This window comes from Helicoverpa zea, chromosome 31 (genome assembly GCF_022581195.2).
Source record: "Helicoverpa zea isolate HzStark_Cry1AcR chromosome 31, ilHelZeax1.1, whole genome shotgun sequence".
Taxonomy (NCBI): domain Eukaryota; kingdom Metazoa; phylum Arthropoda; class Insecta; order Lepidoptera; family Noctuidae; genus Helicoverpa; species Helicoverpa zea.
The window spans coordinates 3,531,998-3,548,427 of NC_061482.1; the positions used below are offsets into that span (position 1 = coordinate 3,531,998).

Here is a 16,430-nt window from a genome sequence, read left to right on the forward strand (position 1 = left end):
GGTTGTTTAAGCAGGCATCAATCGGGCCGCTAAGTTTAAGTGAAATTTTAAGGTTATAAGGGACATCTAAGCTTTCGTGAAAATGAAATTCTTATTAAGTGGTCCGTAAATGCTCCCTAAGTTTAGGTATTTGTTGGTGAAAACGGGCATAAGGCCTCCAGCCAGGGGCAAAAAGGGAAAAAGTAATAATTTTATAGGTAGTGCATGAAATGTTTGATGCACAGACAGCAATTTGCTAATTAATATATCGAATGAAGAGATCAAAGGGCCTATGTTCAGCAGTGGACGTCCTATCGCTGAGATGATGATGATATCGAATGAAACTATGTTTAGCAAAATCAATACCAATATTCGTGTTGTTGCAATATCAACGTTCGTGCAGAAAATAGCAACATTTTATAAGCTGTCTGCCATCGATCACATTGCATTTGAAGTAATTTCTGGAGGCACCGGCACCGGCGCAGCCCTCAGTAACGTCGTCATCGACAGTTAGGTCGACACACCCTCGTGGACCTTGAAATTCCGACGAATTGAGACTCCCCAAAAAGGAGTCCTTTGTGGGAAGTCTGTAAAAAAAGAGGTTCAATGCTAATACTAAATAGGAAATATTTGTTGTTTTTTTTTAAGTAAAGGCTCCAAAACTGATCTTCTGGATAAAAAAAAAACACTTATTCACTCTTAGACATCTCCGAGCAACACGGGCTATATTTTATCCAGGTGCAGGAAGTTGTTACAGCGGGACTAAAGAGAAACCTCCAACTGCTAGTAAGTTTAATCATATGCAATTTGAGACAAATAACAATAATGTTTCACTAAATAATTAATGGTTCCGTTGTTGCCAAATGATCGATTCAGTGGATGGGTATTGTCGAAATCGTTTCTAGAAAACGGTAGAAAGGTACCTAATTACATACAACAATATAATGAAATATTACTTTTACGGTTGCACAAAGATCCATTAAAATTTAATCTTCTTTAGATCTATCGCTAACACTTTATCTTGTTGACAATGAAAGAGTCAGCAATAAATTTAAAGAAGCTTTAACTTTAATGGATATTTGTGCAGGTGACGGTTAGTCCTATGATGATTAAGCAAAAAATAATGTTTTTTAGTATTTTTTTATCAGTGTTCTTTGAGATCAGAAAAGCTAGTGTCAAGAAGAGCTACTGTTTTAATAATAACAGAAACGCGAATATTGGCATCAACGAGCTCAATGATCGCTATGTTATGTTATCTATAGCGGTAACAACCCTTGCAACGTTATGCAAGAATCAGCAGCCCGGACCAATGGCACGCCGGCCACACCCCTCGCCCCTACGATGATATGCACCCACCCCGCCTCTTTGCGCTTTACAACTAAAACGCACTACTATCATTGACAAATCATAGCATCAATAGTAGAAAAACGATAAATAATTATATAAAAAAAACTTTCAAAATTTTCGCGGGTTAAATAATTTTTCATCACAATAAAGAAGCTATTTAAGTTATATGGAGCAATAAAAAATCTGCTCTCTTATATTGTTATCATGACACTAAAGAACGCAACGTATTTATGTGCATGATAAAATACTCAGGACAATAAACCATATCTTGTTGACTGCGTAGTGCAGAATAAACAACACGTGTCAAAGAGTCAAAGCGCACAGACTCGGGGGAGAGCACGTCAGCATAGCTCGGCCGACTCACTCAACACACCATTTAAAGATTTTCGCTCTCTGCTATAAAAACTAATGTCACGCGATCTTAGTTTGGGTCCACGTCTTAGATCTTCCCCAGAAAAAAATAGCAATTTTGCTAAACATTCCAAAACAGTTTTTTTCCAAAATGATAGCTGGGATTGACTCTTAATGAAATTCAACAAACAATTTAATTTTCGCGAAAATGTAGGTATTCGATAAATGATGTTGCCAAGAATAATAATACGCTGCCAGGTTGTCAACGAATAATAATTCCGTTTTAAACGTAATACAATGCACGTGGGCTTTTTTGACAAGACCTCGTAGCTAAGTCAAAGTTGCGCGTATCGATTGATCAGGTTAACTCTTCGATCTGGGGCCAGATTCTGCTAATGTCAAAAATGTCAAAATTTAATAAATTTGAATCGCAATAGCGGACTTTCTGCTACTAATATAAGACCAATCGTATTCGATTGACATTTCATTGGTTTGCGATTGGTCTGCCATTTGGTCTATATGGTAGTTTGTTCTACAATCATATTGCAATCATAAATCGTTTGTAGACAATATGATTCATTAATTATTAACTCACAAAAAAGGATAAAAACGTTTATTTAAAAGCAAAAATAACGGAATGCCACATACGCTTCAATCGTTATTGAATCGTGATTGGATCTCGGTCGTATGTCGCTTAAGTAAAATTAGCAGAATCGAGCCCCTGCACCGTTATTTGGTGGATCTGAGATGTCATTTGATTGTCATGTTGTCCAGGCAGATGAAGACATGCACATTGCACGTGGGATTTTTCCTTAGAAGATAATGACCCTTTATCCCATTTATTTATTAGTGCGTCATTATGTATCGAGAATTGATGATCATGTTGTGAGGAAGCTTGCTTTTGAGTATGAATGTGATGGCTGGATATGAAGAGGCTACCAAAGAAGAAGAAGAAGCCCAGGGTCTATAGAAACTTGCCCATTCTCCTTTGGCTAAGTTAAAGATAGGGAAGGAATAACAATGATTTATCCACAAAATACTAGGTTGTTTGTTTACGTTTTTTACTTGCCTGTATACATTGAAGAGTCATAATTAATTAAAGCCGAGAGACCTATGCTAGGCGAGTCCATTTTCGTTCCACATAGGTTTGCAGGCAGACACGGCTATGTTGAAACGAAATAAAAAAAATAAAGTAATGAGAACTTTCACCAGACGTGGACTATAAATATAATCTAAATAGAGGCCCCACTTCTTGCAAAAGTGTGGGATCAGTTACCGCGAGTTCCTTCCACAACGCGTCTAGTGGTGCTATGGCCCGTTAGCGCGAAGGTCAGGGACTTTGTACTGTACTACAAGTGTAATTTGGCATGGGTTATCCGTAGATGTTACCGCATTGTTGATTGTAAGACAAACCGGACAAAATGCGAGTCGGACTGAAACGCAAGATGGTTTTGTACGTAGATTCATTTTAATTAGGTTATCCTGTTATTGAATGGGGAAAAGAAATATGTATTTTATTTCTTATTTTGCACTGGCTCGTAAAATATTTCCTAGAATCTGTAATTATTATGGCAATCAAGGCTTGTTAAAAGAGTACCACACAGCACAATAAACCTGCTGATATTAGAAATCAGAAAATAAAAGGTTAATTTTCGAAGCCAGTTTAGAGCTTACAAAACCAAGAACAGCTTCTTGTAATGTAACTATGTAAGTATGAGAAAGAACTCTCACTATGTAAACGACTTTGTTCCTGTGTATTGAACTTTTCGATAGTAAATAAATAACTAATAACTTTCAAATCAAAGGCAAACAGATGTATCAAGGCGAAACCTAATTTACAGACAAAAGTAGCTATTTAATGATATGTGTACCAACATACTTCTAGCAAGGAGTCAACGAACGCGAGAAGGAAATGAACGTCTAGACTACGTACTTCAATTAATTTAAAGATCAGTCATATCGTTAGTAAAGACGCGCACAACGCTATTTATGCAAGCTGCTTTTAATATTACCTATCTTATTAAAAAGTGAAGTAGTAAGTATTTAACACTTTCAGCCACGGCACGATCAAGACTAGATCTACATAGGTATAAACACAAATCTCACTAATAGAGGCGAAATTTGTGTCAGTGTGTATCTGTTTGTCTTTGTGTATGTTTGTTATTTGGTCACGCGCAAACGCCCGAACGGTCGCATCAAAATACAGGTACAACAAAATAACAGATATATGTCGGGGAGGAGAGGGGGAGGGGAGTAGTTCCCTGAGGAAGGAAGATGGTGAAACAACACATACGTAGTAGTCTATTGGTACTGGTATACGGCAGAACTCGATACCCCTCAAAAGATAGTCATATATATTCATCACAAAGAGTTGTACAAAAAACGCAACATATTATGTATTTGCTCATGTTAACGTCTATGCACGCAATAAGGTCAAACGCCTTATCAGGCTACCAAGACTGAAGGTATAGGTATAGCCAAGTTCCATAACAATTAATATTGTAGTACTGACAGTGTGTTGCTGAAAACGATACGATGTTAAGTTATTATTATGAATACATTTTCACAATAAACAAGTATATAATAAATGGGGCATTATCGGTCTCCATTCGTCCACTGAGCCGACTTGGCTTTTTTGTTTTGTTGTTTGATGTTCGTAGAGGGCCAGGGAAGGTTTAAATCATAGTAAGTTCGGGGGATCAGGCAGTTAAGTATAAATTATAATCACAGGCCAGAGGGACTGAAGCAATTATTTTTGAGATAGTGATATCAACGACGTGCCGCCAAAACTAACCAGCTTTTTTCGCTAACCGTACCACTTAAGTTAACCTTCCTCTAAGTGCAGAAGTTTCCTAGCTACAATTTGTACTCCAATAAGTGTTTGTAGACGAACCAAAGATCCTATAAAGAATTTCGTTTGAAGAGCATTCGGTTGAATATTTTGCCGCTAAGTAAAAATATTTCTTTTCAAGAGCATTCAGTTGATGTTTTTGCTGCTAAGTAAGAATGGCAGTCTCTCATTGAGGGCTCAATTAGTGAAGAAAGCTACACTGCCGAAGGAAGACGGTGCCACTGAATGCATAGACTGAAAGATCGGATTTATTAGGTAGTGTCGCAAATTCTATCAAGTTACTTATGTTAAAAAAAAATCTGATAACTTGGTATGTATAAGCACCTATACATAATTTAACTGGTAACACAAGCACAACAGAGTTGTGCCGACGAGGCGATGACAACGTATGCGGATACCTGACACGGCGCGCCCGCACACGATCAGACAGAGTTATGACTACAGCGCCTTGCGTCAATTGCCTCATATTTTGAACCATTACAACATGCACTTCATGATCATTAAGTATATTAGATTCTTATGAATTGTGCACAAAATATGAATACCAGCGACATTCAGAGATTGCGCAGCGTTAAGGAAAACACAAAACAATACTTTTAACCAGGCTTCTAAAAAACTTTGCCACAGCAATTGAGGCATTTGACGCTGTTGATTTTCAGGTGGTCGTCACTGTGGTGGGGCTGTCAGTCTGTGCCAGCACACACAGCCCGACTTGCTGGAAAAGCACAGATTGCGCAGGCATCATACAATTTGACAGCCTTTGATTTTTGTTGGCCAGATTCCTCGGCATACCATATAGAAACCCATGAATAAATGGCATACTCTTGAGATTGCTGAACAGTAGGAAGGATGATTCCAGAAAAAAAAAATATATACCTATATATATCTTTTTTCCATTACCTGAGGGTAGTATTCGGGGGGTACCACTATTCTCCGGGATATGACAATAATTTTGTTAATTACATATTAATTAATGAAAAATTCATGTTAACGGCATCCCTTGCCAGGATATTGTTCTTACATTCAGTTGAATCGGTTTGAACACAATAACAACTCTGGAAATACACGAGAAACTGCATTATGTTTAAGGCGCCACATAGGCGCGAAATACTGACCGTAATTATCGCAAAGAGTACCTATGCGATATCGTGTTCTTATTGAGCGCTTATTGTTTGAAACCAGTCTGAATTTATTGCACAGCGACAAAAGAACACATTCCGAAACGAAACTGATACGTTATGCACCTGATGAGATGAACGTTTCAAATAGGTTAAAGAATCTGCCGATTCATTTCTTGGAACTTCAACTTTAGCCATAAAAGTTCGGGTCCGACAGATACAGTACAGAGCATTTAACATTAAAATGGTACTTATGCACGAAAACGTGGATATAAGGTTTGATTAAATATTGTGCTCAATGCATTAAAATTATGAGTAATAGACGAATTCGTAAGGATGCGTAGCAGGTGCTTTGATTGGATACTTGTGTCAGGCCAGTCCACGCGCCAAACACGTGCCGTTTGCCACCTCTCGCCCCCTTGCCTTACAACAACAGACTTTCTGAAAGCAAACTCAGACTTTCTCTGCAATGCATTTCGTAAACTCGTTGAACCCTTTATTTGTGAGTGAATTATGAGTACGAAAAAAGTTACTTGCAACGGTTAGTTGTTTAATACACGCGTCATACACGAGCCCCCACTAAATCACACGGATATCGAAAATAGCATGACAAGTTATAATAACAGTAAAAAGATGGTGCAGATTTTTTTTACGGTATATAGGTAAAATTAATTTCTTTAGTATCAAATCGTTATACATCTCATAAAAACAGCACGTATCACATAAATCCTTCTTTTTAAGATATATTTTAATATTTCCATATGAAAATATATCTTAGTATATCCGTTGTATGTGTTGATATCTAAAGCATCCATACCAACGTAGCACAGTATATGTCTGGTGGTATAGTGCCCTGAAAAGCCTGTGGAAGGGCATAGGCATTGCATATCTCGGCATGAAGTCGCGACATGGAGGTTAATGAGTAAGAATGAATACCACGCCGCAGCCAACCGCAGTTGCTATAGGGTCACGATTGAGATTTTTGCATCAACCCTTTAGCATCGGTATGCTTATATTATTATTATAAATAAATGTACTGGTTATAAATGTGTAATGCAAAGCTTTCGCTCAAAACCCGAAAAGAAAAACAAGATTAAACCGCACCATAGGTTTTGATTCCGTATTTGGGACCCAGAGACAAAGCAACTTGAGAGTTTTGATTACGACGCAAAAAAAACGTGATGCCTCATTTCATTTAGTTTTTATCATAAAACATACAAAACTGACAACAGTCCCTACGTACGGTCGATTTGCTTTAGATCTTTACGGCAGAAAAACATCCGTGATCTTTCTGCCCTGCTCCCATGTTCTTTGGAGTCGGAACAATATATTACTTGCTTCTATTTTCTTCTGTCATGCCCTCTTTCATACAGTTAATCCATATTTTTCTCGAACTACCTCTGCCTCTCCATACTTTCATATTTTGAGGGGCATGCGTGGGTAACAAGTATTGCTACATAGTTACCTATCGCCACTTCATCCATCCAGCATTGACCCGATGCGTTACGTCCCTATCCTCGCCGCCACTTTGGACTTAACCAAGGCACAGGAAATCGGAGCAGCCCGGTAGAGGCATGCCGGCTAGTCATTTTTGGTTTTGCTGTTGTTCACCTTTAAGCTTTCAATCTTATGCCGCGCAATGCCGCAACTTCACTCTGGAACTTTGGTCAATGATCATAAGACTTCAAATATTGTATACTCGCTACCATCAATTTAGGGTAGGTCTGGGAGAGTAATTGTGTAGGAGTAGCAGTAATTAGTGGAACTTTAATTTCTAGGGACATTTAAATAAAGAAACATTCAGTATTGCAGGTCTATATTGCAATAAAATGTCAAAAAGGAATGATTTGCAAAGGTATGGATTATAGTAATTTGTATTGGAGCTACTTGAATCATCTCATTTCGGATTCACCTTTCATATGTTTATGAATTTCTTACCTATCTAGCGGTGTATAAATCATCAAATTTAGACCGGGAGCAACAGTTGCCAAACATCAGGGGTGTGACCCCTAACAAACGTAGTTTTCACCCCTCTGAATACCCATTAACGTCCAATGAGCATTAATACATTGCTAAAAATTAATGTTATGCTGCTACCTATTTATTGAGCTCTTGATTGTTTTACCCATATTGAGCTTTAAGTTTAAAAACTCTTATAAATATATTTCGAATAATGACTTTCATAATTATAACTGAATACAAAACTTTTTTAAATAGGTTTATAAAAGATGGCGAATGGCTCATCGAGCTCTACAGTAGAATGCGTGTTCTACAAATCATACATCTTCGCGCCTAATGTTACATCCCTCCCACACTGTCAGGTTTTTCGTGGCTTTTAGTTTTAGTGAAAATGATCTTGACAAATCCATTTCTACCATATTGGGTCTCGAAACCCTACTAATACTCCTCTTAGTCTAATTTTATTTGGAGTCAGCGTGCAGGATATTATTTCTGTATATCATTTCTCCATCTACCATTATCTCACCAGTAAAGTTATATCTAGACCTTTCGCACTATAGATACAGATCCCCATTCCTAAGCATAATATATGCGGGTACATCATGCAGGGTCGCAAACAAAAGTCAGCTTTTAATTATCACGATGTTATGTCGTCTGACACAAACTCATGACAAGTTTGTTTTTATTCTGTACATAAATTCAAATTTAATACTATGAAGGTATGGGAGATGATGGCAGAGAAAAGACTGCGAGAAGAGAGTGAATTACCCAAAATCATTTTAGACAGACAGGAGAATATGGAAGGAGAAAATATGCTCCGCCGATCCCAAATAAAATTGGGATAAGGAGGAGGAAAATTGTTTTGGAAGATGATGATTGGAAAACGGGATTCACGAGTGTGGTTCGCACTCGATCGGTTTTGACTGTCTGAGGAAGCTCAAGCTAATTCGCGGGGCAAGAGAACCGCTTGTGTAACGTGAATTATTGTGAGTCAGTTCATAAAGAGGCGCGGGACGTTGTGCTGCGTTGAAAACAGGGCGCGTCGCCCTAAGATTAAAGAGGGGTTATTTAGTCGTTATGTTAAAATTCCTTTTCCTTCCTATAATTTTTATACTTCTTATAAGGAGATGGCCAAAAAAAACCCGGAGTCGACAGAAACTTCGTATGTATGGTCGGATTCAGTATAATTTGTAGATTACAAAAAGTATTTCATATCATCTAAAAACAATGGGGTTCTCTTTTTACAAGGTTTTTCCTATTAAGATTTTAGTACATAAAAAAGCTTAACTTTTCTGTTTGCTGTTCATTAGAAGTTGTGCATAGGGTAAAAACTTTACACACTCAGGTGTATGTCTGTTAGCACTATACACATGTGAAGGTTTAGAGCTGACCTGATGATGGAGAAGAGACAAGGTAAAGGGGTCGGCAATGGTAAATATTAACTACCTCGTGTTTGGGCTTATATTATTCACATTGACGAGAACTATTCGCATAAGTGAAAAGTTCTCGTCAATGTGAATAATATAAGCCCAAATATATATAATAAAATAATAGTGACTAAAAAGCTAAAAAAAATACTTTTAATTTTTTTTTTACTAACGTTTGCCAGTTCAGAAGTTTACGCATAACAGGGAAACCTCTTCAAGTAGGTAAGGTCGGTACTTAATCGTATCTGGAGTGGTTCATGTGAATAGTGCAATGGGTGGGGGTCAAACTCAAGACCTTTTAATTACCAGGCAAACTCTGTAACTATGGGGATATTACTATTCGCATGTATAATGTTAGTATACCTTGTTTTTTATGGTCCTTTATGTAAATAATCTTTAAAATCAACATAACCTATTTTTGTGAAAATATGATATAGCTCCTATACCCCATGGATTTCAGGCTTGACTTTTTGGCACCATCAAAGGTCTATCATAATGAACCCATTGGTACCCATTTCGTTGCTGTCGATTCTGTTTTTTTTTACTATGAATATTTGGCCATCTCCTTTATTTAACAATATCTAACTCGCATCCAGTTCAGCCCTGTGACCTATTCGAGGAGCAATCAAACAATATTTTTGATTCGCCGACCCTACGCAGCTCGTTAACGGAGCCCCTCTCCCCGAGGATATGCATGTGTACAGTCAGTTAGTGTAAGTAATCGAGCAGAGTCCTGTTAGCTCTTGTTATCTCAGATTATGTACCTAGCGTAAAACTAACACTGCAGCGATGGCATAAATATATCTGCATATTTTAGTGCAGGTGTCAAAGGCCTAAGTTTGTACATATGTTATATATGAATACTGTAGCTTCCTCCCGCGGTATTACCCCTTCCTGAGGGAACTACTTACTCCGGCCGGTATTATTCTAATAAATAACATGGCCATATATTACTTACTGTTATTCCAATCACATATTTACTTTAGCTTATTAGAATTTGCTGCCAACATCAAAATCCTTGCTGCCACAATCTTGTCAAAGGACGTCCAAAAAACATTTTACAGATTCCAAAATCCTATAACATTTTTGCATTTAAAAATATTGAAGCTGCTCCTTACATTTTGCATTAAGGCGTATGCACTATTAAATCCTTATCACGGTAAACACGGGCTAGAAAATCACAATAAATACCTACAAGTACATAACTTCATTCGAAATGCTGAAACGAATTACAAGTGTACCTTCGCGAAGTAGGTCAACAAACAACAGTTTCTGTGCCTGCAAACGATACTGTTCAATTACTATGTACACCCATTTACAATCTTTCGCCGAACCCTGTTTTTGTAGGATTAGCATCAAGTCATGCAAAATGGACAGCTACATGACAAACATGTTTTATTCACAGATGAATCAAAAACTTGTCGAGAGTTCCGTTATTCGTTTGCAATTTTGCTATGACTAATGCTTAGGGTCATTGGATGTTCCAACAGAAAGAGTCGTACTGAAAAACTAAACAAATTCCGTCTTACCACAAAAACTTTTAAACGTCAGTTTATGCCTTGTCTAAAAAAATGTCAAATTATGACGTTGACATATGGTTCATTTTGCAGCCAAAATTTTATTAGGCAAGTGTAAAACAGGGTTTAAAGTTTTTGTAGTAAGGCCCATTAAGTTTAACAAGTCAATGTCACGTGTGTAATGTTGTGGATATTATCTTTGAGTAAACAATCACTTAGGCTATAGATTAAAGAATGAGATCTTGCCACATAACATCTCCCAAAGTATCTATGCATGTATCAAATACGGCAAAATATCGATTTGTAGCCCCTTTACTAGGTCACCATCGGGTATCATCATCATGAATTATTAAGTACGGTTCGCGACTGCCTACAGAACTGGCGTGTTTGTTTGCATAATGACTCCAATAATAAAAACCATTCTTACTTAGCTAGGTACGAGTACTTACTAAATAACCGGCCAAGTGCGAGTCGGACTCGCACACCAAGGGATAAAACGTTCCATAATTATAATACACGAGCCGTTTTCCCGCGGTTTCACCCGCGTCCCGTGGGAGCTACGGCCCGCACCGGGATAAAATATAGCCTATGTTATTCGCAGATAATATAGCTTTCTAATGGTGAAAGAATATTTAAAATCGGTCCAGTAGTTTTTGATTTTATCCATTAACCCTAAAAACTAGCAATACTATACAGTATTGCAAATTAGTGTAGTGGTGAGAGAGTATGTGTAGCTCGTTGAGGAAAGGAGAAAGAGTTAGAATATATTAGATTATACCTACTTTGAAAAGTCAATACTTATGAGTGACAAACTTAATTCAGGGTTCAATCTATGAGAATCACCGTAACTAATACTACCACGAAAGTGTGCAGTCTTCGAGATAGAAGTAATCAAAGTATATTTGCGTGACCATACATAAAATACAAATATGATTGGTCATCATTGGTTCAATGTAAAATACAAGCAATTGGCGACAGGCAGCGTGCTCATTACGTAGACCGTGAGCTTTTCTTAAGAGAACGTACGTGCCAATAATAGTATGTCTTTAGGGTGAAGCGCGTCCGCGCACCCGCTTAAAGGCTTGCCCAATTTGAAAAATAACTTAAGCGGTCTTTTATTAAAAAAAAAAAATGCTGATCAACGTTATATTTAAAAGTAGCATAGTTCTCCCAAACTTTTTGTCGTCCCTGCATGTAACGTTCAGCTACTTCGAATGAAATGTTGATCAGCTACTTCGAATGAAACGTTGTTCAGCTACTTCGAATGAAACGTTGTTCAGCCACTTCGAATGAAACGTTGTTCAGCCACTTTGAATGTAACGTTGTTCAGCTACTCCGAATGCAACGTTGTTCAGCTACTGTGAATGTAACGTTGTTCAGCTACTTCGAATGTAACGTTGTTCAGCTACTTTGAATGTAACGTTATTCAGCCACTCCGAATGTAACGTTGTTCAGCTACTTTCGGTTTACATGTTAGCTGATAGGACAAACCAATGGTAGGCAATTTCACGGTGAGTTAAATAATAATGCAACCTACCCTTAGGTGATTTGCACCATTTAATATAACACTAGATACCTAAACCATAAACAGTCGTGTATAATCATCGGCAGAGATATTGAGCCCTGACCTTCACCTTCGCAGAAGCGATTTATTGGTTTATTGCCTTATGTGTACAGAGCGCAAAGCGATCCCCACTCTTTCGCCAAGCGAGAACTATACTATACATACAGCCCATTGGTCAAATCCGCGATTTGATAACTGAAAATGGTTGAATGGTGAAGTGAAGGTAATATTGATAATACTTTTGCTTTTGTTGAGTGTTCAGTTTTCGAACAGGCACTGCAGTTTTAAATAATGCTACGTTGTTCATAAAAAAATCGAATCGATACTTTTGTTGGTCAAGAACTGCTAAAGATAAGTACAACACGATTGGACATCAGCAGCACCTATGTAATGCAAGTAAAGAAGTTCCTATTGGAAGAGGTAACACGAAATATGCTACCAAATGGATCCACACAATGTTGCTATTAGAATTTTTTCATTAAATATCCAACAACAAATAAATGAAAATGATAAGTTATCAATTGGGACGGCTTCTTGTGTACATTTGCCCAAGAAAGCAAGTCCAACATTCGTTGATTGATAGTGAGTCGTAGCTTGAACCTACCGACATAAAATAATTGAGATAAGTTAGAACATTGAAGTCACAGATTCGGTTATAAAATTATACCAACAAGTTTTCCTTGTTTGGACCAGCGTTGGCAGAACGGAATGACAAGCGGCTTTTACTCACTCATAGAACTGGATCTTATCTAAAGGTAAATAGGTGGCCCTTTAGGTAACCCCAAACGTACATACCACCAATAAATAGGTATCTAGGTGTACCGCAGTTCATTGTGTTGGGTTATTTAAAGAAATTCTTCGAGTAAGTAGGTACCTACCTATCTACCGAATTGAATCGAGCAAGTTAGTGTCATTAACTTCACATGTAATTATTACAACATCTATCTATTAAGTAGAGTAAAAGTAAAACATACACTACCTACCTACCTGTTTGATATAAAGAGAGGTAGGCACTTTCCTACCTACCAATTTAATTTCCCATGGGATATAGGTAAGTATATGAATCTTCTTAAGAAAACCTCTAATGTTGTGACAGCAGTACTTACCTGCAGCAGTGACTTCTAATACGGACATTTAATAACGATATTTAGTAACAAAATCAAAACTACCTGTTGATTACATAGGTAGTTAAAGTTCCTCGTTGTAAAGTTTTAGACCTAAAGCATTCTCCGTGCTACCTACATAATAACTCGCCAATAAGATTCGCATTTTAAAAATAAACTCTTACCTATCTTCGTAAATGGGGGATACGTCGCCGGAAGCACCCTGGGACATGTCACCGTCCATGTTGAGATGTTAAATAGTTAGGTATCAGCTACGGAAACTCGGTCCTCAACCGGCGTTTATAGTACGATGAAAAATGGGCACACGGAATAAACCGGTGCGCGCGTGTAACGATAGCGAGCGAGAACTGAGCGGAGTTCCGTTCGTTCTTCGGTCGGTCGCCGGTCGGTGGTCGGCGGGCGGGCGATCGAGCGGTGAGGCGCGGGGACTCCGTGAGCGGGCGGAGCAAGAGGGGCTCCGACACCCGCGACCCGCCCGCGCGTCTCCACGGCAACGCGGTTGCCGCCAAGGCGCACGTGGTGTACTGTTTGGAGTTTAGAGGGACCGCCATCATACCGACTTCTGCTTTATTACTACAATAAGATCTTATTTTGCCGAACTAGGTACACATACATCCATATCCAAAAAATTCCATCTCCACCCCTTGAAAACCGACGAGGGTGTATGATGGTCATTGCCTTGCTATTTCCTTTCCAGAAAGGATGCAGCCGAGTACCAGTGTTTTACATAGACCGACTGCCATCTGACCTCCACAAGTCGGTCACCCGGGCAACCCCCATGGCAAAGCTAGTAGACTTTCTGGATTCTGATTACTCGTAACGACGACGATGTTCCAAAATAGAGCCGCGACTTACCAATCTGTCGTGCCCTCAGAAACACAAACACGGAGAAACTCGTCATGACAAGATGGCCACCCATCCACGGAGCAACCCAAGCATGTGTGTTTGCCATGATATTATGATCGATCCATCCGTGCGGTTGTTAAGTATATAGCCACGAACAAGCTCCTCATATTAATGTACCTATGTACCTACCTCTATGTGTATATTTTTAATAATATCGCGTAATTTTATCAAGTTTTTTTATTGATCTCATGGGTTTGTAACTTTTGTAAGCTTAGGATGCCACATGAATGAAAACCATTTCAAACCCTGGCACGTGTGCACTTTTCAAGTGCAGACCGGCTAAATTACTACATGGAACTATAATACTACATGAATTTTTACAATTAGGTACTTACATAAAGATGTAAGTAGGTTTTTGGTTGCTTATACAAATTATTACCTATTAGCTCAGATCAAATTAGTTTTAAGACTCCACTTCCTGCTATTTACATAAGATTAGCGATTTGGCGCCCTTCAGCGTTCTGCCCCTCAATTTAGAACCGCCCTCGAATCTCGAAATTCCAGTACCCTCCGTGTTGGTACCTATACCTTCTGGTTGACATTATAGACCTAGAATTTTAATGCAGGTAAAGCTTTCATTAATGCAAGTAGGTAAGTGAGAAAATGTGGGCGAGCGGCCCAGATAAGCAAGAAGAGTTAGATATGTTGTTAATTGCTGTTTATTGTGAAACATTTAGAAAAAATATTTTTTTTATATGCCTTTTTTATAGGCCGTCCTTTCTTTGTATGCCTCCTTAACTAACTAAGTACCTTCTTTTTAAGTCTTCAAACTAAAAAAAGAGTTCACTCGAGGACGCCGGTGAAGCCGCGTGCTAAGAAAAAAATAATATAGGTACCTTTTATAACTTCTGTGCCTAGGTACCTATTTTTTTTACTATGTCCCATTTGCGAAAAAATAATCCGATTTCTAATTCAAAAACATTAAAAACACGACCTGGCAGTAAAAAAAATTGTCAACACTGGAACACTGAAAATGAATGCGTATATATTTATTTTGTGGTTGCAACTAGTCATTCAGGCTAGCTAAGTACATTTACTACTTAGATAGGTAGGTATAGTAAGTTCAACTCAATCGTGCGCGCGGCCTTATGTGTGGGTAACCCTTGCACATATACAGTGACTTTGTGTGCGTGACAAGAGGTACAGTCGGGTACAAATACAGTTATTTAGGGGTTGTATACGGCTGTTTAAAGAAAAACGTTATTACGTAGTTTAATGTTTATTTATTTATAATGATTCTGAATCGCTACTTGAAAAATCAAATGATGAATTTTCGGATTCGCTACTCTTCAAGGTGAATTATAAATTCTGACTCCATGTCAAAATGTCTATAGTATTCTTCTTTTTTTCTTTTGTACATGTCGACAAGTATTATACCACATCCCTTCATCAATTTGACTTAAACGTTAATTTATGAGTTTCATTATTTCCGTCTTATTTTGTTCGACATTATGCGAAGCAATATTATTTTTTAAAATTCCCCACACATTTTGTTTACATTATTATACTAGATTATACGTTTTTTGTGTGATCAAGTGGAGATCAAAGGGGGAGGCCTATGTTCAGCAATGGACGTCCTATGGCTGAGATGATGATGATGATGATGATACGTTTTTTTACATTCTTAGTCCACACTTTTATTTATTGTCCGCGTACCCCGAGCTAGAAAATATGTAAGGAGTATTTAATTCATCTTAGATATTTCACCTCATTTATTTCTTAGATATTGTCAATGTCAATTTGAAAAGACGTATGAGAAAATAATGAAAAACTATATTTAGGTAATAATAAAAAGCTTTGAATGTTGTTTAATTTTTTGAAACGCTTTACCTGACTCCTTAATAATTTCTTCGTGAATAACTAGTATTTTCGTAAACGACTGTACCCATAACAAAAAGCGATAAGAACACGTCATCCTCGGACGACGTCACTGTCACACGAATGAAAGTTGTATATTTACAAGCCAACGCACACATAGGGCCGCGCGCAAATCTGAGTTGAACTATCTTTAGCTATATTTTGCTGATCGTTTAAATAGGTAGGTAAGTGATCAATCACAAATCACTGTATTTTCGGTTGTTGCTGAATGAATAGTACCATGCTTGCATGACGTGTATGAGAAATCAATAAGGTATCTTGACTTGGTGGTAGCACATGCATGAGGTTATCGACACACGGGGTTGTAGGACCGTGGCTGACGTAGAGTCGTAAATGTGCCGATACGTAATTGGCCGGTTTCACAGCGAACAACCATCTACATAGATAGGCATACCGTATACCTAATACA

General features: G+C 38.0%; 1 protein-coding gene across 1 annotated transcript in view; it reads right to left on the reverse strand.

The window, feature by feature from the left end:
* LOC124645145 (insulin-like growth factor 2 mRNA-binding protein 1) overlaps positions 1–13,584 on the reverse strand; it is a 43,362-nt gene extending 29,778 nt beyond the window's left edge. Inside the window, exon 1 of the mRNA XM_047184899.1 lies at positions 13,402–13,584. Coding sequence (XP_047040855.1) covers positions 13,402–13,460 — 59 coding nt within the window. The 5' untranslated portion in view covers positions 13,461–13,584. The remainder of the gene's footprint in view (positions 1–13,401) is intronic.
* Between the last annotated feature and the right edge of the window lie 2,846 nt (positions 13,585–16,430).